The sequence below is a fragment of the Sinohyriopsis cumingii genome, chromosome 11 (genome assembly GCF_028554795.1).
Source record: "Sinohyriopsis cumingii isolate HCF-2022 chromosome 11, ASM2855479v2, whole genome shotgun sequence".
Taxonomy (NCBI): Eukaryota; Metazoa; Mollusca; class Bivalvia; order Unionida; family Unionidae; genus Sinohyriopsis; species Sinohyriopsis cumingii.
This window is the reverse complement of record NC_142971.1, coordinates 59,905,930-59,921,922: the sequence shown is the minus strand read 5'-3', so window position 1 is coordinate 59,921,922 and position 15,993 is coordinate 59,905,930. Positions and strand designations below refer to the sequence as shown.

General features: G+C 35.5%; 1 protein-coding gene across 1 annotated transcript in view; it reads right to left on the bottom strand.

Annotated features, from left to right (window-relative positions):
* The window catches only part of LOC149788530 (DDB1- and CUL4-associated factor 1-like), a 161,003-nt gene that overhangs the window by 88,528 nt on the left and 56,482 nt on the right, over nt 1–15,993 (bottom strand). Inside the window, exons 11-14 of the mRNA XM_089974544.1 lie at nt 9,996–10,134; nt 7,683–7,895; nt 6,889–7,058; nt 4,223–4,342 (exon numbers count right to left, since the gene is read on the bottom strand). Coding sequence (XP_089830670.1) covers nt 4,223–4,342; nt 6,889–7,058; nt 7,683–7,895; nt 9,996–10,134 — 642 coding nt within the window. The remainder of the gene's footprint in view (nt 1–4,222; nt 4,343–6,888; nt 7,059–7,682; nt 7,896–9,995; nt 10,135–15,993) is intronic.

Genomic DNA, 15,993 nt, shown 5'->3' with positions numbered 1-15,993 from the left:
GCACTTTTTCCAGATGCCTTCTGAGCTTCAATTTTTCCGCATGCAGCTTCTTTTGTAGGTGCTGTTCCAAACTCCTCCAACCATGATTACCTTAATTAAGATCTTTCTTTCAGAGGTTATAAAATGCCAGTCCTCTAGTGTTCAGTTGTCTTATAAACAGACCACTAAATTTCCTTCAACTTTTTGCTCCAACCATTCCCATACTCCTTTATAAACCTTTATCTAAACTTTTTGTGTCATGGTCTCTCTCAACAACTTGGGATGCCATATTTTGCAAGCATGTTTCTTCTTTCCATTGTATCAGATTCTATTACACAAAGATTCACTGGATGAATTTAAACCTTTGACCAATCAGAATATTCTTGAAGAGAGTTGTGTGCTAATATATGTAACAAATAATTTACAAGGGTCGTTGCAGAATGGGACCAGACAGACTGTTCTTTTAAAAACCGGATCAGAGATGATATAAAAAACGGACTATATCAAGAAAAATCTGATTCAAATCAGAAGAAAAGCGGAATTCCGATTTAAAATGGAGAAAAATAATGTCTGAGTAGTAAACCGACATCATTCATGCATTTAGAAGGCCAAGGAACTTTCAGAAACTTCTTCACCTAAACAATGTCTTGTTTGATGCTTTCTCCAATGCATAAGTTATATTTTCGATGTGTTTGGGAGAAAAATGCTCCAGTAAATATGTATCAAGAGTTCCATATCTAGAGGACCAAAATGTTGAGAAGGGATAAGGTCCAACCTCTCTACATTGATTATCCCCCCTGAACTGTGAGTGTGCAATGTAACGTCTTTGTAGTGTGCTGTCCAGGAATGCCCACCTTCTCTGTGGAGGACATCCTTAACTGGGATATAACTTGATATAATATCTTATTGAAGGTCCCATTTCAATATCTTGGTTGATGCCATCTCCAAAACATGAACAATTCTTTTGATGCATATGGAAGAATGACACCTAGATGGACCAAAATATTGAGAACAGACAAGGTCCAACTCCTCTACATTGACAATGTTGGAAGCAAGGTTGTCCATATCGTTAACCAGAAACAAAACCAAACATACCAATGGATTTTGTGGTGTGTCGTGCAGGAATATCACTATCGCTGCAGTGAACACCTTGAGCTCCTCATGAAGTCCCAAGGTCTAAGATTAAAGCCATACAAATTGTTATATGGAAGTACATGATGAACATATCATGACTGATCATACATTAGTAGCATCTTTATTGCAGATCTTGATTGCCATTGGACTCTGTAACCTGAAATGTTCTAATGTTCTACAGTACAAGCAGTGTTTGTGCAGTTTTCATACTATCTACTATGCCGTAACACACTTAATGAGACTGCTTTATGAGTCCAAATCCAACTGAAAGGTAGTCTGGCACCTTTCCTTCTCTATTATCTTTTCTAACAGGGTCATGCATAAATATGGGATTCCACCGATAGTTAAAGGGCACTCTTGTGCTTCTTGCTTCCTCACTTTCTCAAATCAATGCTCTAACAGAATCAAAAGGAAAGAGGGTATATAAAAACTGCAATGATCTTTAGTGGCTTTCTCTGCAAAACAAAAACAAATTGTCAGATGCACAATGTCAACTGCATGAAAGTTGGCACATTATTCCTGACTAACATTGATTTGGCATTAAACTCTTGTCCATGCATTTTATCCACATGCAGACAAGGAATGTATGGAGAAAATCTCTAAATGCGACTTTTTACATTTTGGGCAGTTGATTGCAACTGACTTGCCATAAGGAAACTTCTGACTGCAAATGATCCAAGAGATGCATGGTAATTAATTTAATCCTGAACAACTGTAGCAAGATTCTGAATAAAGAACTGCTGTCCTCATTGCCTATCTCTACCTTGGCACTGATCTTGGGCAGAATTGATTGAAGGTGAATGATGGTATTCTAATGGGGTCAAATTCCTACAGATTTTCTATATCGCTTTCATTAACTATATTCTGTCCTTTCCATTGTCATTTCTGCATGTTGCAACATTTCCACTGCATCATCTTCATCAGTGGGAAATTAAGTATCATCATTTTGCCCGTTAGATATACCATCAATACTGATTGCATTATGGTATGCTGGTCTGGCATAGCTGGTCTGGGATCAGATATCATTGGCATGCATCATTATTTTGCCCATTAGATATACCATCAGTACTGATTGCATTATGGTATGCTGGTCTGGCATAGCTGGTCTGGGATCAGATATCATTGGCATGCATCATCATTTTGCCCATTAGATTTACCATCAGTACTGACTGCATTATGGTATGCTGGTCTGGCATAGCTGGGATGGGATCAGATATCACTGGTATGCATCATTATTTTGCCCATTAGTTATACCATCAGTACTGACTGCATTATGGTATGCTGGTCTGGCATAGCTGGGATGGGATCAGATATCATTGGCATGCATCATCATTTTGCCCATTAGATATACCATCAGTACTGATTGCAAAATGGTATGCTGGTCTGGCATAGCTGGCATGGGATCAGATATCATTGGCATGCATCATTATTTTGCCCATTAGTTATACCATCAGTACTGGCTGCATTATGGTATGCTGGTCTGGCATATCTGGGATGGGATCAGATGGCTGTATAAGTAATGTCAGTATGAATGGTTTATCAGGTTGATTAGTTGGCCTGCTGATAACACAGACATGTCCAATGTAAATGTACAAACTCATTTGTTGTTGTTGTTGTTGTAGGGTTTAATGTCATTTATCAGCACATGATAGGCTATACATGGCGGCCAGTATTAATGGTGGAGGAAGAACCCGGGAAAACCCCGGAAAGAACCACCGACCCATGAGAACCTACTGGCAAGCTTTCTCACATACCCACATTAGCCGAATCGAGACTCGAACCCACACAGACAGAGGTGAGATGGCAGTAATCTGTAATGGAAAGCACTTTAGACCACTCGGCCACTCGGGGCCCCCAAGCTCATTTGTTAAGTGGACCAGTCAGAACGCATACCAAAAATCAATATAGGCCTTGTGGTCCTGTTGGCTGGTGTGGTGTGGTCGGTATGGCCAGCTGGCTAATTGGTCTGTCTGGATGGTTGGTTTGACATTTGAAGAAAATAGACTCCTGACCAATGAAATCATACATAGCTCATTTGTATGGTTGAATCAGTAGACTAATAGTTAAAACTGCATATCAAGGACAATATCTGCTTTGAGGTCTGGCCAGCTGATGTGGTATGGTCAGTATAGAACATCCATCTGTAAAGTATTAGTCGAATTACAATATCCCCTGCCGGATTACAATACATGAAGGTCATTTCTAATCATCAATATATAAACAACAAGGCCATTAGAGTTATTCATCAAATGTGATTCCAAGACAGACAGATGGATGGGCGGATAGATCAAATGATGTAAAATAATGTAAACACAATATTGAAATGACTTTGACGTGTAATAATTAATACAGCAGCCAACAATTTTTTTGGTGAAACTGATTACTGATCAAAATCACATAACAATAACAGACAGTACAATAATTGCGAAAATATGAATAAATTAAAAAAGGTTGAAAGCATAAATAAAAATATTTTCACTTACTGTACTAGAATTAACTGTCAGAAGGACATTTAATCACATGACAGCCAAGTAAAAACTGGTTTAAACTTAATGGTAGCCATATAGAAGATAAAGAGGAGTTAACCTGTAAGACCTGCTTTTCTTTGGCTATATAATATAAAGACAGAAATATGTTTTTCATCATTCTGGGAGGGCTGGATTTGGATCTAGCAAAGAAAGTTATTTGATCAGGTAATGTATGTAATGGAGAAATAGGGTTGTGACATACAGAAAAAACAGGCATGGAGAATTTGTACACAATATGACTACTTATGTTTCACCTTCTGTGATCAGAATAATTAGGGCAGTCACATTTATAAAATATTACAAATATTTACATGTCTTTAAAACAACAAAATGAACTGGTTTCAAAATGATCTCACATAATGAAGATAGCTTACCCTGTGAAGAAAGTCAAAATGATAATCAATCTCTTTATCAATAACGTTTAAGATAATTATATTTTTTACAACACTGAACAAATCCCTCTCATATTAATACTTATTATTAGCATACTCCAATAAACCCCTTGCTCTAAATTTACCCCTCACCCCCCTCTAAATCCACTACTGGTGTTTAAAAGGATACAAACAACGAATCTATCATACCTGATAATAGGTGTGGTCACATCATCTGGAAGTGGAATTGACTGGAGTAGAGTCAGCTGAGATTTAGATGTGGCACAGCACACATTCAAAACATCTAAGGCATTCTTGATTGTTTCAGGCCTGAAAAAGAATGTCGTGTTTGTAATGATGTATGAATTTTACATCTTAGAACAAAGCAGAACATAAATGCAAATGTTGGAAAATTAAATTTCATTCATGGATACCTAAGACAACTGCAGGATCATCTTCCATTTAATTTAATCATCAGCTTGCATTCACACGAACATGTCCTCCATTTCTCCCTGCAATGCGCTATACACATTATATACATACCCCTGCCATAAAAAAATGCAGTATCCTAAAAATATGGCCATATGCTACAACCTAATACCCACAAGCAAAAGACTGGGAGTTACTGCTATACTTCAAAAAGGATTTTCTTTCATCATTTTTGCGGCACAACCCCTAATAAAATGAATCACTCTTTATTTGATCTTTTTACTTTCTTCCTATTTACCAGGTCTTCTTCCCAGTCCTTCTGATCAATTTTCTAATTTGATAATATGTATTGATATATTAAGGTTATATAGAGTACTACAAAGTTAAAAACCACAAACTGTGTGAATAAAAATAACCAATTCACTTCATGTTATTCAAAGCTAAATTAAAAAACTGTTTAGATTTGTTATCAGGACGGGCACAAGCTATGTGCGAGCAATGCGCTTGCACAAGGATCTATTTTCAGTGGGGCACCAAATCAAAGAAAATGGGGCAAAAAAATCATTTTAAAAAAGCTAAAAATGAAACAAAAATTGTGGTTTTAACTTCATATGAAAATCATTTGTTTGGTCATAGCTTACATAAATTTTCTGTGAGCTTTCTTATTTTTAAGGAGGAGGCAATGTTTGTTTCGCACAGGATACAGTATTGCCTCGTGCCAGCACTGCTTGGAACTCAGTAAAACCTTCAAATATCTGAACTACATAAAATGTCAAACAGTACAAAGACAGTTATTGAGGAAAAACATTATTTTTCCAGCATAAATTGAAGCTTTGTTATTTCTCAAAAATCCTAACTTTTTATAAATAAAGCAATCTGTTCAAATAATTTGAATTTGTTTTTTTTGTTTGTTAAAACATCATACCCTAAATATTAAATTCTATGTGACAGATCTTGTACATCTAATGTAGCTTTGCTCACACCAGTAAAGAGTTAAGGTCAAGGAGAAAAAGGTCGACATTATAATCTTCAATGCATCAGTTTTACAATACTGGTAAAGCTGATGAATGTATGCTTATAAATGTCATAATTTATCATCATGATGAAATGAATAAAATTCTGTTCTGAAGATAAAACATTTCCATTCTGCAAACCAAAACAGGTTTCTATTTGGCACTGCAAATCCTAAGAAATTATACTATTAATGTAGCTGACTTTGAGATGGTCACTGACAAATAAAACTGGTTAAAACAGAACAATAATTTCATTCATTAAATTTACAAAACATGAAAGAGACATAGCAGTACTCAAAGAAACAAATTTTAGACAGACCCAGGGCTGGTGACTAAAAAAAACCCCACAAGCCCTGACACAGTACGGGTGGTAACGCTTTATCAAAACAAATCAACTGTGCAAAAAACAAGCATGTGCTTATTATTGTCTATCAATCAATCCATGTCATGCCTAAAATGAAACTGAAAAGAATGGGTCAAATAATTAATTGGAATGTTCAAAACAGCATGTTGAAAATGTGACACATGATCTCCTATTTCAACAGACATGGTACAAACAGAAATGACATGTCGATTTGTTTTTTGCCATATGTGCCAAGAATGAAATGCCCATCAATATTTTTTCTGGTGTACTTCCCAAAGTAAAACTTGTTCAAACCAAGAGATATGTAGTTTTATTTTTTTGGTTGGGGGGGTGGGTGGGTAAAACTAATTTTAATCATGCAATACTTACCCATGGCTATTGTTTAGCTTTCTTTTCCATGCTGAAAAAAACATACTGTTCGTTTGATGTGTACACATCATCCCTTAGAGTGAAGTACTGTCAGTTGATGCAATTCCTTGTGCAGCTCGTTTGTCCCTATGTTATGTGCAAAACAAGCACAGCTAGCTCATCTTCTTCAATGATGATGATGTGGTCAGACAAGTGCCAAACACCAACAAAAACTGCCTGTTGCAGTTGTTTTTTTAACCGCAATTGCAACCTGGCCTCTCAATAATTATATATAATGGTGTTATCTGTTATGTTATCTGTTCATTTTTATTCCCAAATATTAATGTGGTAACCTTTTCCCTCCAGTTTCGGTCCCTCCAGGGACTTGAGGTTGCTTCGTGTACACTCACTGGGGTCAGACTCTTCAAAGTTTTTTATGTTAGAAAATAGTTTATGAGCTGCAAGTAATTTTACTGTACCATGTTCATTTTTATTATCTATTAGTCTGAAGAAAAGCTAACTAATCCAGAATTTATATCTACCTCCTCAATCGTTTGTAACCAAAGAAATGGGGTAAAGGGAAAGGCATAGCAGGTGAAGGGGGAGGGAGGGGTAAAGGGAAGGGCAGAGAGAGAGAAAACATGATGGAGAAGGATTTAGAACATAGCATTGGATTTCATTATTTTTAATAAAGGAACTCTGATAAACAAACCAGATATTACCTTCCAGTGTAATTATTCCATTCTGCTGTCATAGCAATCAATTGCACAAGCAGAGGAATGCCACCCAATTTGTGGAATGTAGCCTCTGGCTGCCAGTGAAGCCTCAGTGGCAAAACTTCCATCATCAGTTCTATGTTTTCCTGAATGACCTCTGGGGTTAACTGCATTGGCTAAAACAAAGACAATTTTATCATGTTTTTATAGGTATCAAAGAAGGGGTTACTTGCATTGACTAAAAACAAAGTCAATTTTATAATGTTTTTATGGGTATCAAAGAAGGGTGTATGATACATCTGCCATACACTCTGTATAACCTTTCACCTGTCTCTTGACCCTGACCCTTATGTCCAAAGACAGACTTTTTTCTTCAACCAAAACACACATAAGCATAGATGCAGTAAATCATTTTAATTAGACAGAAAACCTGGCAAGCCTTGTGCATAAAGAAATGTGTATTGTGCCTTTTAATAGAACTTTTTAAAGAAATTTACCCTTTGCCGCCCAACCCCAATATTTATAATCCTATCACATCAGGTTTTATTATGTACTTCTTTCCTCCTCAATGGAAATATTATTTTTCACTGTACCATAACATCTTCCCAAAAACAACAGGAATTATAGTTTTGATTTCCTTGGTAACGTTATTTTGCAGCACTGTTACGATCTTAATGTTTACTTAAAAACTGACTATCCAAAAACTGAATGACTGTAATCAAAGCGATGTACATAAAATTCTGACAGGTAATAGGTACCATTTAAAATGGATTAACCTGTATAGCTTTATAAAATCTTACTTTGTAAGCAGGTGTTTCATGTATTGGAGATCCTCCCTCATTTCTCAGGTGTGACCGTCGTATCTCATCAGCCTTGATAACCAAGTGAACCTCAAAGTATTTTTTAAGTGCAGAGCAGGTATGTCGTGCTAGCTGCCTCATTGTGAATATCTGGTCTTCTGTCAGCTCCGAGTGATTTCCATTTTCAACACTGAGGATAGGCAGGGTGCTTATCTACCAACATATGCGAGAGTATTTATCATTAACTATTCAATGATAGATATATTTTAATAAGTAATAAAATCTTTGCCTAAAGGAGTTCCCTGTTAAAAGAGGTACAAATATAAATTTTACTTTATTCATATGCAAATATTTTGGAAAATCAAGTAGTTTCTCAAAGCATTAATAATGTCCATATATATTTTAAATGTAAAATATCTGTTCAAGAGTAAATCTGGCAAAAACAGTGGTATTCTACAAAATCAAATATTAAGATGACACAAGGTTAACTTCCTCATTACATATAAATAAATATAATCTACGTTATGATTATAGTTTCCATTGAAAATCTGTCACTGTTTCCATCATACTTATCAAATTAGGAGTATGTACTTGGCTCCAATTTTGGATATTGTAGAACTGGAGTTTCTAAATGATATCTTGCACAAATAATATAAAAGAAAACATAATTCTCTTTGTTCTGGAACAAACTGCAATTGAGAAGATAATTGAAAAAGGGAAACGGTTGATGAGCAATAAAGAATGTAGATGTCTGAATTTTTAGTTTGCACTAATTTTATAAATATTTCCTGTTCCTTACGTTCTATGGTAAATATTTGCATAAATCTTTAAATGCTGGACCACTACATGGTTTATACAGACCAGGCAACTATTGGTCATAGACCAGTGAGGCAGAAATAAAATGCTGGCTATAGAGAGTTAAGCAAGTTCACTAACCCCCCAAAAGACGAAGGTAGCAAAAACAAGATTTTCAAGATGGCTTCTATGGTGGCCATATTCAATGTCAGAGTGACACCATTTTCATTTAGGACCAACTGGACAAGAAGTATTTTGGTGAAAACAGGACAAAGAAAACATATATAATTATTGGGGGTGGGGAGGGGGGTGGGGGGGATGGTATCGAGGAAAGAGTGTGTGATTTGGATTTTTAACATAGCTTTAACAATTTTTTCCGTCATATTGCTATGATGTCTGCAGTGTGGCAGTTTATAGTGATGTCTAGCACTGGGGCATCATGCCGCAGACATGTAGCATGATGTCCCACCCAGTCACACCTGACACCAGGATGACCAGTCCTAACACTAACATCTTCATGCTGAGCGCCAAGCAAGGCAGCTGTTAGTATCATTTTTGTAAGTCTTTGGTATTACTCAGCCGGGGTTCAAACCCACAACCTCCCGCATCCGAGGTGGACGTTCTAACCACTAGGCCACCAGAGCGGTCTGCATTATAATAATACCTTGCATAATAATAATACCTTGTTTAATAATAATACCTTGAATTAAGGAAAGAAAAACTTTTCCTAAAACCAGTATCACTCTATGATTTCTAACCAGTCTTAAATAGTTTATCTTCCCTGCTGTGAATCCCAGTTTAATGAATCAGCTGTTTTCAATGACAAGTTAAACTTAGCCAAAAACTGACTTATCATCATTTCAGCATCAATAATATGCATTTCCTCAATGTCAGACACTACGATTTAAAGAATGAGGACATTTGTTTCTTTTATTTTGACCCAATCATTTACGGGATTTGCACTCAATGTCTTTTTAAATCACTTCCACCACCACATGTGGCAGAAAATTCAACTCACACACACCACAGTGAACATAATGAATTCCTTGTTAGACTTTCTTATAAATGGCCAAATATCTGTATAAATCTTCAGAAACTTCTGGCTAGCACAGGACTTTTGACTTCTTTCAATTTTCTTTTCAAGTGACACAGGTTCGCCAATATTAAAAAACAACTGCCAAATGCTCCCTTGGATTCCTGCAGATGGTTTACCACTTTGTGCAGAAATCACTGAATAAGCACTTCTTTGACACTGATCAAATAATATTTTTGAATGAAAAGAAAAAAATTGGAACAAAACGTTAAGACATAATTTATTTGCTGATTCAGCTGTTTCCATAGTCTTGCCTAAACAATCTGTAATATTTTTTGGGCTCCATCTGTACAAAATATGGTGCAACCATAGGGGTAAACAAGTCTGTGACATTATTATGTAACAAGTTTCAGTGATCAATCAAATGCCACTAATTACACAAGTAACAAGTATACAGTTTAAAAATGTCTTGGACCAATACCCACCACATTAAATAGTCTCCTTAATCCGTCATTCTTATCAAAGAGATCAAGAATCACTTTGAAAGGAAAGGCATTAGCAAAGAACATTGCAGCGTGACATCGACTGGAATCATGGGAACACTCCAGCAACCAGAGGACATAACTGAAATTATAAACAAATATATCAGCTGTGTTAATGCAAGAATTATTTTAACTGCAGTGTGTTGCACATGTTATTTCAACAGATAAGGAAGAAAAGAATTTCAATTTATGCTTCAGCTTGATGAAAGTTAATCTATGTTATGACTACACTGTTTATTTGATAATAACATAGCATTGTGACCACCACTAACTGAAACACAAGTTTCTTGAAGTGACTGGCACTTCAGTTTCTTTTTAGAATCTTGTTTATTAATTTATCTCAAGCCTTAGAGGGCTATATAGCTTTGTAGCACAAAATCTCTCACAACTGAATTGTTTTGAGAAAAAATGAAAACAGTACAACTTTTAAATTACTTGTAATTTAATTAGTCTTGGTATTATGCCTTTTCTACATTTTATTTTGAAATGCAAAGGTTGACTTGCATGCCATCTGTTTTTGCCAACTCAGCATGTACATCAACATCATTATTCAAAATCACTTATTATCAGTAACACTTTCCAAGCTACAATAATCTAATACACTTCAGAACGTTAAAAAAACATCATCATAAGCCAGTATTTGCCAAATAAAATCATCATCAGCCAGTATTTGCCAAACAAAATCATCAACATCAGCCAGTATTTGCCAAACAAAATCATCATCATCAGCCAGTATTTGCCAAACAAAATCATCATCAGCCAGTATTTGCCAAACAAAATCATCATCAGCCAGTATTTGCCAAACAAAATCATCATCATCAGCCAGTATTTGCCAAACAAAATCATCATCAGCCAGTATTTGCCAAACAAAATCATCATCAGCCAGTATTTGCCAAACAAAATCATCAGCCAATATCTGCCAAACAAAATCATCATCAGCCAATATCTGCCAAACAAAATCATCATCATCAGCCAGTATTTGCCAAACAAAATCATCATCAGCCAGTATTTGCCAAACAAAATCATCATCAGCCAGTATTTGCCAAACAAAATCATCATCAGCCAGTATTTGCCAAACAAAATCATCATCATCAGCCAGTATTTGCCAAACAAAATCATCAGCCAGTATTTGCCAAATAAAATCATCATCATCAGCCAGTATTTGCCAAACAAAATCATCATCATAAGCCACTATTTACCAAACAAAATCATCAGCCAGTATTTGCCAAACAAAATCATCATCAGCCAGTATCTGCCAAACAAAATCATCATTATCAGCCAGTATTTGCCAAACAAAATCATCATCATCATCCAGTATTTGCCAAACAAAATCATCATCAGCCAGTATTTACCAAACAAAATCATCATCAGCCAGCATTTGCCAAACAAAATCATCATCATCAGCCAGTATTTGCCAAACAAAATCATCATCATCAGCCAGTATTTGCCAAACAAAATCATCATCAGCCAGTATTTGCCAAACAAAATTATTATCGTCAGCCAATATCTGCCAAACAAAATCATCATCTTCAGCCAATATCTGCCAAACAAAATCATCATCATCAGCCAGTATTTGCCAAACAAAATCATCAGCCAGTATTTGCCAAACAAAATCATCATCATCAGCCAGTATTTGCCAAACAAAATCATAATTATCATCTGAAGATAAACCATAATGAAATCCAGCCATTTTGGCTTTTCTAAGCAGCCCTAATTTTAAACAAGGTGTAAAATTACCTTGATGCAAAGTACAAACTATGACAGAATGCTTGTTCCAGGATCAAATATTCCCATAAAATTTAGTTTAACAGCCATTCATGTCGAACCAATGAACCCAGATGTGTCAGCAGTTTCCTACATGAAAAAAGCAATGTCGAGACAAACACTATCAGACCTCTACTTGTGGTACAAATAATGATGTGATTAGCACTTTAAGGATTAATAGTTATAAAAAACTGTACATTATGTAGAGCACATTTTAATATGTGCAACTTGGAACTAATTTCTCCTGCAACACTCCTTTCCAAGCACACGAATTCATGCAACAAATTTGTAATTCATGAACTCAAATATCCTAGCACGAACTCTGTTAAATGGTACTCTTCTTTTCACCATCCACAAATTTCAAAATCATCACCTCAAAGTATTAAAATATCAGGTTATTGCAATATATTTCTTTCAAGTAAACGTCTGTTATTTTGCATATTTGTAAAAAGAAATTATTTAATGAGGAAGTCATGGAGTGGGTTTATCAATACATGTTAGATTGTCTCCCCTCAAAAAATTGTGGGAAATTTGTTTGAAAATATTTCTATACTACTGACTTTTTATAAAATGAATACAGATAATTGATATCTCAGGTGTTTTTTCTTGATTAAATGTTCCATTCTATTGATAAAATGTAAAGGATAAAATGTATCATAAAGATATAAGTATACTGATATTCCACCACTGCAAAAAATACATATTATGAGCGTGCATGAAAAGATGTGCACAGACTTGTTCCAGTAAAAATATTCTCAAAGTGACCTAGACCTTTAAGCTACTGTAATGTAACTTCAAATATGCTTCTCCCTTTTGTAGAAAGTAACATCTATACAACAATTTCTTGAAATCTGCCGACTAGAACTTAACCCTTAAAGTGCAAGTCACAACTTAAGCTGCACCACCAGTAGAGGTCTCATACTGATTGTCACCCCGTAAGTCATTTTTTCAAGTAAACAACTGTTTACACATCTTGGTACATCAGCTTAACATGAATAGTTGTGAAACTATATATCGAGTGATACAATGCGACCAGGAACAAGCATTCTCTCATAATTTAACCCTAAATTTATCAATCATGTATTATGAATGCATGTTTACAATAGACACAACCAAGAAAACTCAATTCTGAACATCATTCATCTCCAGGTGACAATTTCATTTGGCAAATACTGATGATAGTGATCATGGTGTTGATTTTGAAAGCTTGAAGTACATGAGATTATTAGAGCCTGAAAACTGTACTGCAAATGCCTGTGGGTGAGTTTGAAAACGATAATTACAAGTCAGATTTACACCCTAGAAGGACCAAAACTAATGTATAAATGGAGAATCAAGCCTATAGATCATAGATGAAATGAATCTTTATGTAAGGTAGAGAATAAATGGGGCACATGAAAAAAAATGGAATCAGATCGAATCTGCTGAATTAAAACTTTTTTTTTGTTGGTACTGGTTTTGGCTGTCAGTTTGATGCATTGATTTTATTCGAATTTTACTGGACAGCCAAGTATGTCATACTTTAGCCAAAGGAAAAGTTGGATTTATTTTTCGTAATATTCTAAGCAAGAAACACCTAAACTGGTAATGAACTTGATAGCTGACTGCCTTTGTAAACTTACAAGTAGACACAAGATGACAGATATATACTACATTAAATAACAAGAAAACTGCAAAACTTTGTGAACATTTATTTCAGACATTAGGGGGTGTAACTCACTTGTAGTGTTCCTTGACTGAAAGCTCATTAACTGTCACCTATTGTACACCTGTGATTTTCTTCACAAGGATAAAATGTTGTAACAGATATAGTCACACCCACTTATTGCGACCTTGGTTATCTCAAGAACCTGTGTATGTTGAGTGTTTTGGTGTGATCCTAAAACAACATCCTTCTTTGTTTTGCTAATTTTTCCCTGCTTAATCTTGACCCCCGTTAAGTTGATAACCCTGTTATGTTGGGCATAAGTGTCGGTCTGAAGTGGACCCGCTTAATTCGACTAAATGAAACTTTTAATTCCCGTCTAACAAAACTTTTACAACAACTGATCTGGCAATTCCACTACTACCAGTACCTTGTACTGCAAGGATGGAAAAAGTCACTACAAGACCAAATTTTACCGGTACAAATGCTAATCAACAAATCTCATCAATACATGGTTTATCACTTGCGCAGAGTAGAGAAAATTATATTGTGTGTGTGTGTGTGTGTGTTTGTGTGCGGTTTTAGATTTTTAACATAGCTTTAACAATTTTTCAGTCATATCGCTACGATGTCTAAAGTGTGACAGTTTATAGTGACGTCTAGCACTGGGACATCATGCCGCAGACATGTAGCATGATGTCCCACCCAGTCACATTATCCTGACATCAGGCCGACCAGTCTTAACACTAGCCTTTTAATGCTGAGCGCCAAGTGAGGCAGCTGTTAGTACCATTTTTGTATGTCTTTGGTATGACATGGCCATCATCATTAAATGTAGCTGAAAAAATACCTAATTAATTTAACAAGATATATTTAAAACGAATTTGGTACTTTTAGCTACATTTAATGATTCTAACATAAAAAATTGACTGAATTACATATAGGATAAATTTCATAATGCTTTTTGTAACAAACTTGAGTGTAATTGCATTCCAATATCATCACAGTCAGTCACCAACTTAATCCATACACAATTAACAACTTTCTTTCAGAGTTCAAAGTAAATAGTTAAAGTATTTCCATACCTGGAGTGAGTGCAAGCCTTCAAATTCAGCATGACTAGATCACGTGACTTACATTGTAAGTTACCATCATCTATAAATAGAAACTGGTAAAATTCCCAACCCAGCTGCTATCTATCCCACCCCCAACAAAAGACATGGTTATTAATTTGTTTTTAACAAGAGTAAATAAAAGCACATGCTTAAATGAATCAAAGCGTGCAGTTATTTTTTAAAAATTGTCTATCGCTGTGCCATGATTACAGATTCTTCAGCGCAAACGGAACTAAGCAGAAAGTGACTCGTAAGAGTAATGTCTATGAAACGGAAAGCAGATTGCATTCATTTGTATTATTTTATCTTGAATTGAATATTAAAGCCTTGCAATCCATCAAAGTAATACACTGCCACTTCTTCTGGTGGTACGTTGTTGCCGACGGTCACTGATTAAAGTCGGGAAGGATACAGATCTGCCAACCGTGACGAGTCCATCTCAGTAACGCAGTTGATTTTGTTCCGTAAGATTGACCAATTTTCAGTAAGGTGTAACAAAATATCAATAATTGCTATTGTAAAGCTGGAAAACATAAGTGAAAGTTTGATGAATCGACAATAAACAATATGATAAACTGAAAAGTGTGTAAAGTACATGCAGACTTTATTGGCGATTAGTACAGTTGCACAAATTCTAGTTCCAAACTCTATGCAGCTCAATGGCTTGTTGCTATCTCTCAACTTTACATTTTTCTTGAAAATTCATTTCCATTTCAAAAAACGACAGCAATCATATCTTCCATGACAAGACATACTCAAAATAGCATTTGATGTCCCAGAAATGTAACTTTGCCCTTTCCAGCTTTAATTCACAAGAATCTGAATACTCCTTTTTATTCTTCTGTGTTGATTCTTAACACTTTTCTAGAAGCTTTTCTTCCCCTTTCGTCTTAAAAATGCACTGCTTTCTTGATGCCATTTTAAAAAAATTCTATAATCAACAGTCTGATCATGCAGACGCTTCACATGAGCAAACAGGATACAGTTTAAAGTGTCTTGGGTGCTGCTGTAAAGTTAGTCTGGTTCGCTGACTAATTTCACTAATTCTAAGATGAAATCCGGATCCTAATATAACACAGATGAACCAATTATCCAGTTTTCTGCAATGATCAATTTTCTGTATTTATTTGTACTTTTCTTAAGACTTATGGCAAAATTGTAACAGTTGGCAGGTCTGGGGATATGGGACTAAAACTGTAAGAATAGAAAAGTCGGCTTCTTACAGAATTTGATGTTGAGACAGTTAACTTAAAAGACTTCAAACACGTTTTACAGTTTGTTGGTACATGAATACCAGCAGCCTCATTTTGTTTTCTCGGAACAGGCAAATTGTGTCAGTATAAACCAGCATACCAGTGTAAAAGAACTTTTGATGATCAACAAAAGCGATCAATTTTCATGCACAGTTTTGGTCAGT